The following is a 15691-nucleotide window of genomic DNA, read 5'->3' on the forward strand; positions in this document are numbered from 1 at the left end:
CACTCTCAGGCTTGGTGCCTTTGCAAGGGCTGACCATGGCCATCACTCTAGCACTGCTGCTCACGGTGGCCAGTATTTAATGTTTTTCCCTAGCTTCTCAACAGCCAGCAAAACAGGGGTGAGCAGGGTGTGAACACAGAGTGCCAGGAAACACGTGTAAGACTAGCCCAGGTGTCGGGAGACATGTGGGCCCTGAGACTGTTTGTGATGGTGTGCCTGTTTCCATGGTGATTGAATGAGGAGAGGAAAACCCATTGGGCCATCATCGGGTCTCGCCTGGGGAGTGAAGAACACAGCCTCTTGGGTCTTTCAGGAGCCCAAACAAAGGTGACACATTCAGGGGTCCTTGTGCCCCATCCCCACACCTGCCCCGCTCCCACTACTGCCAGGAGCAAGGCTGAGGACCTCAGGCATCAGGAAGTCTGATGAGAGGGACTTCACTGGGCAGGTGTCACGTGTGTAACATTTATTGTATTAATACTTAACAAAGCCCTCCAAGACCCAGGCTCCCCCTACCCCCTACCTTGGGCCATGTCTTCATCTTAGTCTTTGGGGAGAAAGCTCTGCAGTCAAGTGGTGAGTTTTCCAGAGCGAGTGGAGGGGCACAGGGAAGGCTCTGAGCCCGCCTTCCCCAGAACACCTCAAGCTCTGCCCTGGCCCCAGGAATGGAGGTTTCTGCCATTCCCGAAGGCAGAGGAGGTCTGGGATCTGCTCGTCAGTTTGTAAACAAATGTTTCTTCTCCTCCTTGACACATTCTGTTCTCTGCTCTGGCCAAAGCTCTGGCCCTGAGACCCAGTGAGATCCTGGTAGCTGTCCAGGATGAGAGGGCGGCAGCCTGCAGCCTCATCTGTCACCAGGTCCCCCTTGGAGTTGGGGACAACGACGTCCTGAAACTTAGTAAGAAGAGTCTAAGGGGCTACTCCTCTCTCCCCGTGGCCCCAGTTACTGGGTGTTCTCGTATTTCAGGTATCTAATCAGCCTGCCTGGGAGCGGCAAGGTGTCTAGGAGTTTTATACGGTATTTCCCAATGGCCTTTCGAACCCGCAGCCGGCAAAGGTGAGCCAGAGGTCTTGGAGGTTCTGAAAAAAGGAGGGAAAGGCAGAGGCTGATTTATCATTTGCAATAAGCAAAGGGATTGGATCTGTGACCCCAGCCTATGGGAGGAGCCCAGCTGATGTGGATGGGTAAGAGAGGGGGTGCCCGCTGCTGGTCATCCCAGTCCCTGCCAACTAAAGAGACCCAGCAAGGCACCTTCCCACTGTTCACCCCTCATTGATCTGCACAGCTCAAGCAGTTGACAGCATGGTTAGCACACCCATTTCACAGGTGAGGAAACCGAGGCTTAGCAAGGTTCTGAGCCTTGCCCAGGATCCCTCCTGGGACTAGTGGGTGGTGCCTCCCTCCTCTTGAGCCTCTTTCTCTCCACATACAAGCTGGGCCCCCAAACACAGCCTTAGCAATGGGGCCAGAGGGTTTGACCTCTTAAGTGCTCCCACATGTGGAATTCAACTTGGAGCTCCCGGTGGTGCTGAGAGGCCAGGGTAAGGGGGCAGAGACTGGCAGCTCCCCTCAGGCCCCAGAATCCCACCTGGCTACCTCCCCCAGGAGCCATGTAGTGAAGTTTTCTGAGCTGGGGAGTGGGTAGAGGTAAGAGCAGGGGATGAAAATGCATCCAGTAATGGAGTAATTTATTTCAATCCTGAGCAAAGGGTCGGACACAAAGAAAGGGCTTGTAGAATCACAGAATGTCATTCATTCATTCACTCACTCACTCATTCATTCATTCATTCATTCATTCATTCATTCACCAGGCACATGCTGAGCCCCTCTGCTGCACCTGACTCTGTGCTTGGGCCAGATATGCAGAGGTGCCTGCCCAGAGGCTCCAGGGGAGCCTTCCACAAGAGACGGTGCCCTTTGAGTGGGGTCCTGAGGGGTGAGGGCAGGAATTTCCAGGAAATTTCCAGGAAGGAAAGGAGACAGGGACATTCTAAGCAGGGAAAACAGCAAGTGGCAAGGCAAGGAAGTCATGCAAGACTGGGGCTGGAGAGGCAGGTGGGATGTGGAGCAAAGGCGGAGCGCCAGGCAGCTGCAGCGTTGCCTAGCGAAGCATCCACACACCCATCACTGTGTTTCTGACACTTCCACTGCCCTCTGAGCTGCGCTCTGAGTTCATTGCCTTCTGAGCTCAGATTTTTCTATTACATAGTACCCCAAAGAGCAGGGAAGCATCATTCCTGTTGTCCAGCCATCTTGTCTGGTTAGTTCCAATTTCTATCTCTTAAATGCTGTGGTCTGGATAAAAAATAACACGGTTACCTTGTACATAGAAGGTCTTGAATATATATTCATTTAATGGCTGAATTGGAATAATGAATTATAGGCATTGAGGCCAGTTAGGACACTTTTTTAACAGTCCAGAAAATAGATGGGGAAAACCCTTAGGTAACAAGCTTAGAACATAACCTCCCCTCTGGGAAACTCAGCACAGGCTGTTGGTGAGCAGAGGACATGGAAGCATGAGGGCTGGGCTGGCCAATCCATGGGCTCTGGGTGGTTCTTTCCCAGAATAAGGATGTTGATGTTGTAGCATTAAACAAACAAGCTCGTGGGGACCGTCTTGCAGGTGGAAAGTGGGCTTTAAAGTAACCCAAATAGGTATTGCTTAAGAACGATTTGTTTTACTGGCTAACAAATGTGTACCTCACACTAAGGTCTCTGCAGGGATTTCCCTGGGGCATGGTTTAGTTGTGAGGGATCACCCTTCTCTAAGGAAGGCAGGAGAAGGTAACAGAATGGGTGGGACTGATATCTAGGCATAGACTGCTCCACCCTCTAGTGGCCAAGGATGGTGGTGACAGCAACCAATTATTCATTAATTCCCTGAAGGTTTATCATGCATCTAGAGTTAGGCCCTGAGTGAATGGGCAAGTTGACGCCTCCCTCCCCGTCACTGCCCCAGAAACTTTATCAAAGGCTTCAGTTCAAGTGCCTTCCAGGCACCTGTGCCAGTGAAAAATCCTACAGCCTATTTGGGATCACAGGGGTGTGGGGATCAAGGAGGAACGTGGTGAGTCAGAGTTAGGGCACAGGGGTGGGCCCCCGAGGCTGCACAGTCTCACCTGGGGACAGGAGCAGTAGTGGTAGAATGACAATGACCTGCTGCAGGTCAGCCTCCTTTGACAAACACTTGGCCAGGGCAGGACTGTGCCCTCAGAGCCATAGAAAGCCCTAGGGTAGCTGGAATGCCACTGCACAGATACCCATTTCTGTTACCAGTGGCAGAAATCCTGTTTGCCCAGGTGAGCTCCATAAATACCTAAGAGGGATTCTGGCTTCCTTAGCCTGACTTAGCCAGGCAGCCCCATCTACTCTGCACACATCAGAGGGACAGTGGCCGAACCCCACTTCACTGTGCCTGGCACAGTTCAGGCGGGTAGAGCTGAAAGGGGCTGGACAATGATCCTGCCCAGGCACGTCTGTTCAGGTGGGGAGAGGCCTCACCCAGCAAGGCCCTGGCAAGGCTGGCTCCAGGGTTCAGGGGCCTGTCTCCCACCCCAGGGTGTTCTGTGTACCAACAGCCTTGGCGTCACCTGGGAGCCTGTTGAAATGCAGACTCCCCGGCCCCGCCCCAGACCTGTGGAATCAGAAGCTGCATTTTTAACAGGACACCCAGGTGCTTCATGTGCAATTTAGTCTCAGACACCCTAGACCACCATCCTCCCCTCTCCCCTCCTACAATGCCTCTTGGTGGCCCCAAATCGTTCACAACCTACTCTGAAGGTCCCGGTACCCCTCAGGGAGCTGTAGCTGTTTAAAACATCATGGAAAGATGCAGTGGAGAGACTCTGGGGTTGGTCAAACCTGGGTTTTAATCCCAGCTCTGCCAGTTGGCCCGGGTGGCACAACTCTGTGAGGGGCAGATTCCTCATGTTTCATCTAAGGAGTTACAGAGCCTGGCACGGAGCAGGTGGTCACAGGGTTAGGAACAGTAGCATTCCCTGAGGCCTGGGACTCTGAGTCAGGCAGGGAGATCTGCCAGCCTCGGTGGCAGCAGTAAGTTCCTACCTGCCTTCTCCTTGATGACGGCCCAGTCCTCAAAGCTGTCGATGTGCTCCTTCAGCCGCGAGCAGAGCTGCACATTGCCCACGTAGTCCAGGAGGACATCGATGATGGGCCCTGCCCAGCGGCTCACCTCCGGGGCAGATACGAACTCACAGAACTGAAAGAGAACACGCCAGGACCAAGAAGTGAGTTCATTCCACCAGCAGGAGCCTGCAGCCAGGAAGGACAGGGGATGTGTTCAAGCACAGACACTGTGCAGACCCAGGCTAGGATTCCCTGAACCATGTCACCTCAACACAGGCTTCTGCTGCCCCAAGTGGAAGATGGGCAACTTGAGCAAGTCACATCACCTCTGAGCCTCAATTTCCCTGTCTATAAAACAGGTATATGAAATCAATTCCAAGGGGATTTAACATGAGAATTAGGTAACATGAGCATAAACTTTGCACACAGTAGGCAGCTCATGAATGATCCCCATTAACCATTAAAATAATGATCTCCAGGAGAGGAGTGTGTCTAACTTCCTTTTAAGTTCTGACTCTTTTTTTTGCTTGTTCTTTTTTTTGAGATGGAGTCTCACTCTGTTGCCCAGGCTGAAGTGCAGTGGCCCGATCTCGGCTCACTGCAAGCTCCGCCTCCTGGGTTCACGCCATTCTCCTGCCTCAGTCTCCCGAGTAGCTGGGACTACAGGCGCCCGCCACCTCGCCCGGCTAATTTTTTTATCTTTTTAGTAGAGACGGGGTTTCACCGTGTTAGCCAGGATGGTCTCGATCTCCTGACCTCATGATCCGCCCGCCTGGGCCTCCGAAAGTGTTGGGGTTACAGGCGTGAGCCACCACGCCCGGCCCAATTCTGACTTTTAAAGTAACAACATGGACATGTCCTGCCTCTGGGTCGCTGGTTTCTGCTCTGACCCGACCCTACACCAGCCTGCTCTTGACATCCCTTTCCGGATCGTGCTTATTTCACATCGCATTCCAGGTGTAGGTTTGCTGGAGGTGACAAGCCTCTTAGTTTGGAAGAGTTCTCCACTCCACTATTGGTTCCTTAAATTCCCCAACGCAGTGGACCACAATAAGGATTTCACTATTCCAATGCACCACTAAGTTCTGCGGCCTCTAAAGTGTGCTAACTTCTAGTTCCCTCCAAAGCTCCCACCAAAGCGCCCTAACCGCTAACCCACGCTACCCAGGACGTGGGTTAACCACCGTGCCCTGCTGCCTCCAAAGCTGTCCACACTTCCCCCCAAGGGTGTTAATCACTAGTCCACGCTGACCCCGAGGAGCGCGAACCACCCGGCCCGCCGCCCATGCGCGCGCGTCCCCGGGCCACATCCAGAAGCCGCGCTCCCCACCGGCAGCGCGCGCCGCCCACCTGCACCACGCTGGGCTCCTTGTCAGACGCTGGCGCGTCGTTGAACCTGCTGGAGGGCTGCGGCGCCGGCGGGTGCGGGCCATTGCCGTAGAGGCATGAGAAGCAGGGCTCGCCGTCGCAGCCCAGGTCCATGAGGAACTTGAGCAGCGACAGGCACTTCATGGCGAACATGATGGTGGCAGGGAAGGCGGTGGGATGCGTGGCGATATAGGCGTCGATGTTCGCGCCATGGTCTAGCAGCAGCTGCATGGTGCGCAGGCAGCCGTGGCGGATGGCCACGAGCAGGGGGCTGATGACGTCGCGGTTGGGGTCGGCGCCGTGTTCCAGCAGCAGCTCGGTGGCGTACACGTTGTTGTTGACCACCGCGAAGTACAGCGCGGAGCTGCGCCGGTCCTCGTAGAGGCGCGCGCGCTCGGGCGCCAGCGGCGCGTTCACGTCGAAGCGCGCGCTCAGCAGCGCCTCCAGCACCGCGTCGTTGTTGCGCTCGGCTGCCAGGTGCAGCGGACTGACTCCGCTACGGCGTACGCGCGTGCGGCTGGTCACTGGCAGCAGCATCTGCACGATCCTGCCAGGTTGAGGAGCGGGCGCGGGTGAGGGGAGGAGCGGGCGCGGGTGAGGGGAGGGGCGGGGTGGGGCAGGCCCCGCCAGCAGGGAGCGCTCGGGAGCCAGGCCTGGCGGCTCGCCCTTACCGCGGGCTGCGGCGGGGGTCCCACCGGCAGGGGGCGCCGCGGGTCAACCATTCTCACCCCATTGGGGAAGGTGGGTCAGCTGCCGTCCTCGCTTTACAGATAAGGAAACGGAGGCTCAGAGAGCTTCAGCCACCCTCCCAAAGTCACATAGCCAGTAAGGGGCAGAGCTGGGCTTCAGACCCAGAACCCTTGGCCTCCGAAGTCTGAGTTCTTAAAAACCTGTCGTACTGCACCAGGGTTTCAAGAAGCTCCCACTGATTTATTTCAGGCTAACCGCTGTTGCCCGTTGCCAGCTCAGTTATCTGGAGGAATTGACTGGAAGGCCCCCAAATCCAATGTGGCGAAGTTTGGAACCAGACCCTGCTCTCTCTGGGGGAGGACGGACCGGGACAGCCAGATCCCAGAGCCCACTATGTGCCAGAAGGCTCCTAAAGGCTTTACAAGTGTTACTGGGTTCAGTCTTTACAATAACTCCTAAAGCAAGGCTCATCATTCCCATTTTGCAAATGAGAAGATTCAGGGCTTTGAGAGACTAAGGGGCTTGCCCAGCCATACAGTCAGAAGAGGGGAACCAGGGCGTGTGACAGGTGACTTCACAGCCTCCAGTGGGGCTCCAAGGAGGTGGCCATTGCAGGGGGTGGGGGGTGGGGTGAAGGGGAGAGAAGCAGGTGCCACCAGGCCCATTCCCACGCCTCTCCCCTCCTGGCACGCCAGCTTCCTGGAAATCTGATGCCAGCGACCTCATGCTGGGATGTCAGTGGAAACTATTATTATTGTTAGTGATGCTGTGTTTGGCTAAAATCTGACTCTAAAACCTCAAAAGGAAATTCACACACCCAGGGGGGCTAATTGCCTCCTAATTTCTATTTGTGTAGGCACAGGAGGCCTGACTTTGCTCTGCAGAGGTGCTGGTCAAAGGCAGGCCTGGGCGTCACCCTGGATGGCGGCCACAGCCAACAAATGCTCAGCTAACAGCTGTAACGTGCCCAAGCACGGAAAAGAACAGTGAGAGGGGCTGCCCCGGGGCCGCTGGCCAGATGGGGCTGGTATCTCTGGCAGGGTCACAGCTGGTCTCTGGCAATTCACGAACCAAGGGAAAGTGGCAGAAATGTGGGAACTTGAGCATTGTCTCAGTAATGCAGTGAATCATATTATTGTGGCAGGACTCTGTCAATCAGAAAGTAAATGTGTAATGCCGGACAGGCTCTGGAGACCAGTGTGTCCAGCTCTCCCATTTTACAGAGGCTAAAACTGAAGCCCAGGCTTGGGGTGAGGAACAGAGTGAGGTTGGACAGAAGGTGGGTGGTGCACAAGAGCAAAATGCAGGTCTCTGGATGCCCAGGGTCAGGCCTTCTACGATGCCCCACTCCTCCCAACCATGGGAGCGGCCATGTTGGTGGCCCCACTGCACATCATCACTCCTCTCCCCAGCCCATTTTGTGGGGCAGAGGACAGGAGGACAAGGGGGTGACCCCACCAAACAGTCTGACTCCCCACTTCTCCCACAGGCATGTTTTGGGATCTCAGAGTACAATTGCTCAAGCGGCACCTTATGAAGAGGAGCAAAGGTGACCATTGCCTGATAGAGCTGTAGGTGTCTGGAAGGATGGCTCCCTACCCCTTCCTTGTCCCCTCCCCAATGCAGAGGCCACAACTACCAGCTTAGCTTTGCCTGTCTAGGCCCTGAGACCAGAGCAGATCCAGCTCAGGGTCATTCCAGAAAGGCCCAGTGCAGCAGTGTGGCAGGTGCTGAGCTGTCTCTGACCTTGGACCACATTCCGAATCACTGGGCTCCTGTCTTGTTCCCGGGACTCACCAGTATCTGAAGCCTGACATCCTTGCCCCAGGCCCGGGTTCCCACTCCAGGATTCTAGTTTCCTCAAAGCAGCAGCCTTGCCATGCCACCTGGCCCTGGCTCTGATGCCCTTCCTGAATCTAGCCCAACAGCAGGGGAATGGGCAGAGAGCTTTGAGCCAACACAAGCTGTCCTTAGCTAGAGAGGGGCCCAGCATGGGCAGTGGGGAAACCAGGAGGCTCAGAGTCAGGGGTACATGGGTTACACACCAGCTCTGCTTTTCAGCACTGGGCCAGCACAGGCATGTCACTTAACCTCTCTGAACCACACCTAAAGCAGAGGGGTAATTAATTGTAATAATAGTGATGATGATGATGGCTATAGCTACCCTTTATTGAGCTCCAGTGGGTTGCTGTGAGCACTTTACCCCTTACCTTCCTAAGTCATAATTGTGCTAATATTGCTGAGTGCTTACTATGTGCCAGGTACCATTTAAAGGGGTGCTTACATTTGTTTACTTAATTTAATCCTAGCATGACCCTCAGAGCTAAGAATTTAATCTCATTTACTCATTTACTCATAACAGGCCAGCAAGGTAGGACTGCTTACAATCCCAGGTCCAGGTTACAAAGCACAATGTAATAACATTTCACCAACGCTGCTTTTGAGTATAAAATGAGATCTTACGCATGAATCTGAGTGGCCTGTGGTTGGCAGTGAATAAACAGTGCTCTTGGTATCTTGACCACCACAATGACTGCAGCCTACTGCCCCTGCGACCCTAAACACAGAGGCATTCTGAGTCACCAGGTCACTGTGGTGTGACCTTTGTCAGTGTTCAGTGTAAATTTGGATGGAGGGCCGGGTGTGGTGGTTCACGCCTGTAATCCCAGCACTTTGGGAGGCTGAGGCGGGTGGATCACTTGAGCTCAGGAGTTCGAGACCAGCCTGGACAACATGATGAAACCCTGTCTCTACTAAAATACAAAAATTAGCCAGGTGTGGTGGTGGGCACCTGTAATCCCAGCTACTTGGGAGGCTAAGGAAGGAGAATCACTTGAACCCAGGAGGAAGAGGTTGAAGTGAGCCAGGATCGTGCCACTGCACTCCAGCCTGGGTGAAGAGAGAGACTTGGTCTCAAAGACAAACAAACAACAACAACAACAACAAATTGGCTGGAGGATTGACATGGGAACCGGTCGCCCACAGATGACTCCATTGCCAACACTTCTGAGCTTCACTGTGCCACTCTGACTTGTTTTCTATGAAGTCTTGAGCTCTGAGCCTCAGTTTCTCTTTTAACTAATGGGGATATTAACTTGCTTGTCAATGTACTTTATAAACTGCCTTTTAATTTAATGTATTACGTGTTCTCTATTTTGCCTTATTCCAGAAAGAATTTCAACTGGCTTGCAAAGATTGATAAAATACAGCAAAAGTATTATATATTGGAGTTAAAAGAGAAGGAATATTTAAAAACGAAGGAGTCAGAAGTAAGGCCCAGAACACAAATCTGTGTTTTCTCTTGGCCACAGAAGAGGCTCTGAGATCCTGATTCTCTACTCAGGCTGCACAGTAAAATCTCCTGGGCAGCTCTTAGACACCCTGAAGCCTCAGGCACAGCCCAGACCAGTGGTAGCACCATCTTGTCAGGTGGGGCCCAGGCATCAGGGTTCCTAGTGCAGCCAAGGTTGGAAACGACTGTTTTGGGAGCTATTCTTGGGCCATCTGCTCTGGGCTAACTCATACAGTTTCTGAGTAAATCTATGTTTGGTGTTGATCTTTTATTTCATACGGTGGCTTTGCTAAACTGGAAATGAACAACAGGAAAATGTGTGTCTTGGAGGTGACTGGGACATCGGGCTTTAGGGCTCCTTTCTCAGCACACCCACATGTCACCCCCTGTGGTTAAGTGTGCTGACGAGAAGACACCATCTGGCGAACAGCCCTCGGCTCCTGGTGCTGCCTTCTATGCCTGGGACGGCCAGGCTGTGTTGACAGGTGGCAGAATGCAGAATGCCTATGGAATGTCACATCAAATCCCCGGGCAGAGGGCCTTTAATGCTGTATGCCCAGGGAGGGAGTGATGAGCTCGGGGCTTGCTGGCCATGGGCCCTGCCCCGTGGCAGAGGCTGCTGGGAACCAGGCTTTAACCCTTTGTTGGGTAGCCCTAAAAAGTGGCCCAGGCCCTCTGAGCTTTGGGGGACAGAGGGAAATGGGGCCCGAGAGTGGAGGTTGAATAACCAGGGAATTCACCCTGGGAATCTGCATGAATCCAAGGTAGGTGAGTTTAGGGGAACATCAACCATGTATACAGTGTTCCAGGCAGGACACGCCTTGTGCTCTGATCATCCCCAAGGCCGCCTAGGGCCCATTCAGCTTCTCCTCCCGCTGGGGCCAGACTGCCAACACCTCTGGGTTCACTTGAAGGCAGCCCAGATGAAGTTCCCAGCCCTGCTGCTATCTCGAAAATCACTTCCATATCTGGCCTTGGCTTCCTTCTCTGTAAAACCAGGGCCTGAGTTAGATCAGTGGCCCCTGCAGCTATGGACAGGCTGTATCTGATTTTCTCTGGGAGCTTTTCAAAGAGACAGTGGGGCTCCTTCTCTCCTGGAGATTCTGGTTCACTGGATCTGATATGGCATTTTAAAAATAGCCCAGAGGGACATGGATGTGCAGGCTAGAATTGGGGGGCAGTGGCCCAGGAGATTTCCAAAGTGCACACATTTCCCGCGTGTTCACTCTGGATCTCTCTGGGGTCAGGCTCAAGGTAAACTGTGTTTGCCCAACTCTGGCTGATGCCCGATGATTTGTGGAACTGAAGAGAAAGGAGCCATCTTGCCCATGCCCACTGCCTGGCTTGAGCTGTAACTGCACAACCATGGAATACACTCTCCCTAAGTAAGAGTGGGTGAGCGTAGAATGCCTGAGCACACACTGGGTGCAGGCGCTCTGCTAGGTGCTTTACTTCCATTCTATATCCGCCCATATTCATTATATCCATTTTACTGGTCCTCTTGACAACCCCATGAGCCTGGCTGTAACCATTTCCGATTTTATAAATGAGGAAAATGAGGCTCAGCAAAGTTGAACAACTTTCCCAGTGGCCTCAGCAGGGATTCACACCCAGATCTATTAGCCTTGCGGACAGCTGTGCTGTCCAGAAAAGGCCGGCTCTCCTCTGTGTATGTACTTGAGGGTGGGGAGTGGGGACAGCATCTTTGGTTGGTCTGGTGCTGGCAGCCTGCACCAGAAGGTGCCGGAGCTTTAAGGGTCAGCTCTGAAGCCTTGAGTCTTCATTTCAGTCTTTGGAATGTCTCTTTTACCCCATTTGCCTCTAGCTTAGTGAAGACAACAAACGCGCCCCAACACACACAATCTGTGCTTCTCACTCTCCTCCCTGTCTGGAAGACTGAGGTGTGTTTTCCCAAGTGTCATCAGGGTACATGAGATGGGATTTTAAGTGAAATGTTTTTAAAAATTGATCGTAAATGGATAACATACTAGTGTGATAAATATTTCCTCTTCAAAATAAATTCATTGTAAGTAAAAACATTATTTAAAGGAAAAAAATACTAAACAGTGAGAGTATAGATATTTAAAATCAAGAAGAAAATCTGTGCATGGACAAGGTTTGGGAAGCACTGGCCAGCAAAAAGGGCCAGGTGCTGGGATTTAAATCCTAGCCCTGGGGACGGGGCTTTCAAGGGGCAAGTCTCTTGACTACCAGAGTCTTAGCTTCCTGCTCTGTAAAATGAAAATCTGGGTTGACCCACATACCCACAGCACAGCGTGAGGCCCACATGAGAGGCAGATGAGTCACACTCTGGAAATGACCAAGCCCTGTCCATCCTTCAAGGGCAGCTGGAGCTCCACGTCTGTGGCCCAGGCTTCCCCATGTAGCAGTGTTGCTGGGAATGTTTAAAAACTGACTCAAGCAGGGGCAGAGAAGGGGGAAAGGGCTTTGGTTTGTAGCATTTGCCAATTTCCATGCTGTAAATATTCCCCCATGGCCAAATTTAAGCTACCAATGTGAGGTCAACAAACACAGAGTTGGGAAGAGGTGTGCAGTAGGTTCATGAGAACTGGCACGAGCTGGCTCCAGCACACCTCTGCCTCTAGCCCCGGCTCATCTCTCTCCACAGGAGCCATGCAGCTCTTCAGCATACTCTTGCATGATGTCACTAATTCACGTATCTGTGCTTCTTCCCTTCCTCCAGATTGCTCCTTGGGAACTCAAGCCTCTCTCATCTCGCTCAGAGTATCTAGCACATAGTAATTGCTCAATAACTGCTAGTTCTTATCATTGGTACTGTTTGTGTTATTGTAGGTTTTCCTTGCATGCTTGCTAATTGCCTGGGAGGTTATCTTTGCATTCCTGTACCCCCAGAAATATTCATTAGTTCAGACTCATATCTGCCCCCCGGATAGAATTCCTGTAGATGTGACCTTTGGAGCAGATGAGTACTTCCCACCTATGAGCTGTGTGACCTTGGGCAAGTCACTCAACCTCTCTGTGTCTTACTTCCTCATCTAAACGACAGAGATAATAATATCCACCTCCATGAGCTGTTAAGCAGATTAAATAAGTTTCTGATGTGAAGTTCTGGTAAGTGCTGCATAAGGGTTTGCTATTATTATTGCTGCTGCTGTTATAGGCATTCACTCCATGCTTGCTAACTTGCTAAGGGGTTTCCCTCTTTTCCATGAGAAAGGTGATGTCCATTCTGACCTCTCCAGCTATTTGGGTGGGACATTCAGGGCAGGCCCACCCCTCCCATCCACTGCTCCCAGTGTGGGTCTCCGGAGAGCTGCCTGGGTGCTGGCAGATCCTGGGCTGACCTGTAGTTGCCCTTCTTGGAGGCGATGTGCAGTGGGAGCAAGCCATCCTTGTTGGTCTTGTTGGCGTCGGCACCCTGTAACAGCAGAAACTCCACCACGTCCTCATGCTCGTTCTTGCAGGCCTCGTAGAGGGCAGACGCGCTGTCGCTGGCCTGTGTGTTGATGTCAGCACCTGGGGAAGAAGAAGCAGCTCACCAAGTGACCAAGTGACCAGTAAGTTGCTGTACTCCGTGTAGCGCCACCGCGTGGTGGGCCTGCAGTGCTAACCACGGTAGTTCGTCGGATCTTTAACAACGACCCTTAGGAAGGAGGAGTCTACCCGGGGCCACCCCCAGCTTCTTTCAACAACATCAAGACCCAGGGGCCTGGACAGGCGCACTGGCTCACGCCTGTAATCCCAGCACTTTGGGAGACTGAGGCAGGCAGATCACCTGAAGTCAGGAGTTCAAGACCAGCCTGGCCAATGTGGTAAAACCCTGTCTTTATTAAAAATACAAAAATTAGCTGGGTATGGTAGTGGGCATCTGTAATCCCAGCTACTCAGGAGGCTGAGGCAGGAGAATCTCTTGAACCCGGGAGGTGGAGGCTGCAGTGAGCCGAGACTGCGCCATTGCACTCCAGCCTGGGCAACAAGAGTGAAACTCCATCTGGAAAAAAAAAAAAACACACACACACAAAAAACAAAAACCCAGGGGCCTGCCAGCCCGAACAGAGGCCTCCGAGAGGATACAAGCAGCCACGATGATGCTGGCGTTTCCTGAGCACCTACTCCGTGCTGAGCATTGTGCTTTCCACAGGCTATATCTGAATTCACAGTGGGTGGTCACCCTGTGAGGTCAGTACTGCTCTTATATCCAGATTACAGACGGGGGCAGTGAAGCACAGAACACCTAGACCAGTTGCTTCAGACCTCCCAGCTCATAAAGATGGAGCCAAACTTGAACCCAGATGGTCTGATGGCAGAGGCCATGGTGGATGTTCTGATGGTAGAGGCCATGCTCTTAACCCTCACTCCACGTGAGAGGGCCTGGGCTGTGCCCTGAGAGAGGCCTCACAGGTCTAGGAGAGCACAGAACCCCTAATAAAGGAAAATCCCAAAAACATTATTAATTGCAATTTGCTATTAATATTGCTATTATTATTGCTAATATTGCCATGCTATTAATATTGATCATTATTGCTATCAATAACTTCTAGCTCTTATCATTAGTGCTCTTTGTGCGAAGTATTCCCTGCATGCTTGCTAACTGCTAATTCTCTGCCTTTCACTTCAAGGAATAAGAGAATTACTTTCTGTCTCCTCCCAAGAAAATACTAGACCAGGTGCAGTGGCTCACACTTGTAATCCCAGCACTTTGGGAGGCCAAGGCGGGAGGATTACTTCCTTGTTCTGGAAGGACATGGAACTAAGATGCTGGAAGATGTCAGTTGGGCTAAAATCAAAAGCGTCTGCTAACCGCAGGTCATCTCTCTAAGCATGGTGCTGATCTCAGGCTTTCTGGTAATTTCTTATTTTTGATGATGGTGCAATCAGTTTCTGGTCTAGTGGAAAGAGCACAGGCTTTGGCATCAGATGAGAATCACTTGAGGCATCTGTTTCATGGCTCACAAGCTCTGCAGTCTCAGAAAGCCTTAAGGAGCCTCAGTTTTCTCATCTGTTGACCAGGAATAATAGTACCTACCCCTCGGGATTACTGCAGGGCGTAAACAAAATAATGTAAGCACATTTCTCAGCTCTGTGCCTGCCACAGGGAAGCTGCTCAGCAAATGCCAGTTGTTCAGAATAGAAGGAGCTGGGCAGAGGGCTTCGTTCTGCCTCTGGCCTGAGGGAGAGCCAGTGAGCCAACCTCACCCTCTGCCGGGCTCTCAGAGGCAGGTGCTCTGGAGAGCCTGGACCCCACCAGCAAAGCTGCGTGCTCACACAAGACAAATATTTGGGTTGGAAAATAGACTCAGCCCACAAAGTGAACAGACCCTGACTCAGAGTGTCGGCGGGAGACCCGGACAGATGTTTGGAGTTAGTGAGGTCACCCTTGCCCGCTGAGCATGCTGTCCTTCACCAGGACTCCCGGCCTGGGCTCCCAGGACCCTGCCTGTGCCCCTTTGTTCTTACGCTGGGCAGCCCAGATTTGTTCCTGGCTGCAGGGAAGGGCCTGCCTCTATGTTCCCCACTGCTTGGGCATGTGCTGAGTGCATGGATGCTTACCTGGGCAGAGTCCCATGCTGCTGACTCTCACAGGCTAAGGTGGCTGGTAGAGCACAAAGCGTGTGCAGTTTGGAGTCAGATGGCAGTGGGCCAGCATCCAGGCTCAGACTGTGACCAATTAGTTAACCTCTCTGAACCTCAGTCTCTTCATCTATAAAATGGGACGAGCACACTACCTACCATATGGGGCTATGGGGAAAGCTCCATAGACCCAGTCTGGGTTCACACTTAGCAAGTCCTCAACAGATTACTACAGTTCAGCCTCAGTGTCTGGATTACCTCTGGCTTCTCTGTTGCTAGAGAGAGAAGGTTACTTCCCATGGAGAGAGAAAAGAAATCAAAGGCGTTCTTGGGGAAGATGAGGATATAATATTCTGAAACCAAAAGCAAGTCTGCCATGTCTCGGGGTCTTCTGCTACTGGGCCATCATAATGCAGGCCATATTGTGTTATTTTCTCCCATTGAGATATTTCATAGGCAAAGAGGGCAAAGACCTGGGTTCACGTCCCAGCTCTGCCACTAATTTGCTGTGTGACCTTGGACAAATCACTTTCCCATCCTGGTCCTTGAGTTCATCGCCCATAAAAGGAGGAGGTGATCTAAATGTTGCCTGAGGTTCCTTCTGGCCCTGAAGTGTGATGTGGTGGAAAGAGAAGTGGTTGGGGTGTCAGGAGACAAAGAGTCTAGCTAGTTCTACAACTAATTGGCTATAGGACTGT

General features: G+C 52.4%; 1 protein-coding gene across 2 annotated transcripts in view; it reads right to left on the bottom strand.

The window, feature by feature from the left end:
* Positions 1–449: 449 nt before the first annotated feature.
* Positions 450–15691, bottom strand: part of ASB2 (ankyrin repeat and SOCS box containing 2) — a 42044-nt gene continuing 26802 nt past the window's right edge. For both annotated transcript variants that reach the window (XM_010384526.2, XM_010384527.2), the window contains exons 7-10: positions 12767–12938; positions 5441–6005; positions 4070–4223; positions 450–1080 (exon numbers count right to left, since the gene is read on the bottom strand). In XM_010384526.2, the coding sequence (XP_010382828.2) occupies positions 944–1080; positions 4070–4223; positions 5441–6005; positions 12767–12938 (1028 nt within the window). In that variant the 3' untranslated portion in view covers positions 450–943. The remainder of the gene's footprint in view (positions 1081–4069; positions 4224–5440; positions 6006–12766; positions 12939–15691) is intronic.

Source organism: Rhinopithecus roxellana, chromosome 5 (genome assembly GCF_007565055.1).
Source record: "Rhinopithecus roxellana isolate Shanxi Qingling chromosome 5, ASM756505v1, whole genome shotgun sequence".
NCBI lineage: Eukaryota > Metazoa > Chordata > Mammalia > Primates > Cercopithecidae > Rhinopithecus > Rhinopithecus roxellana.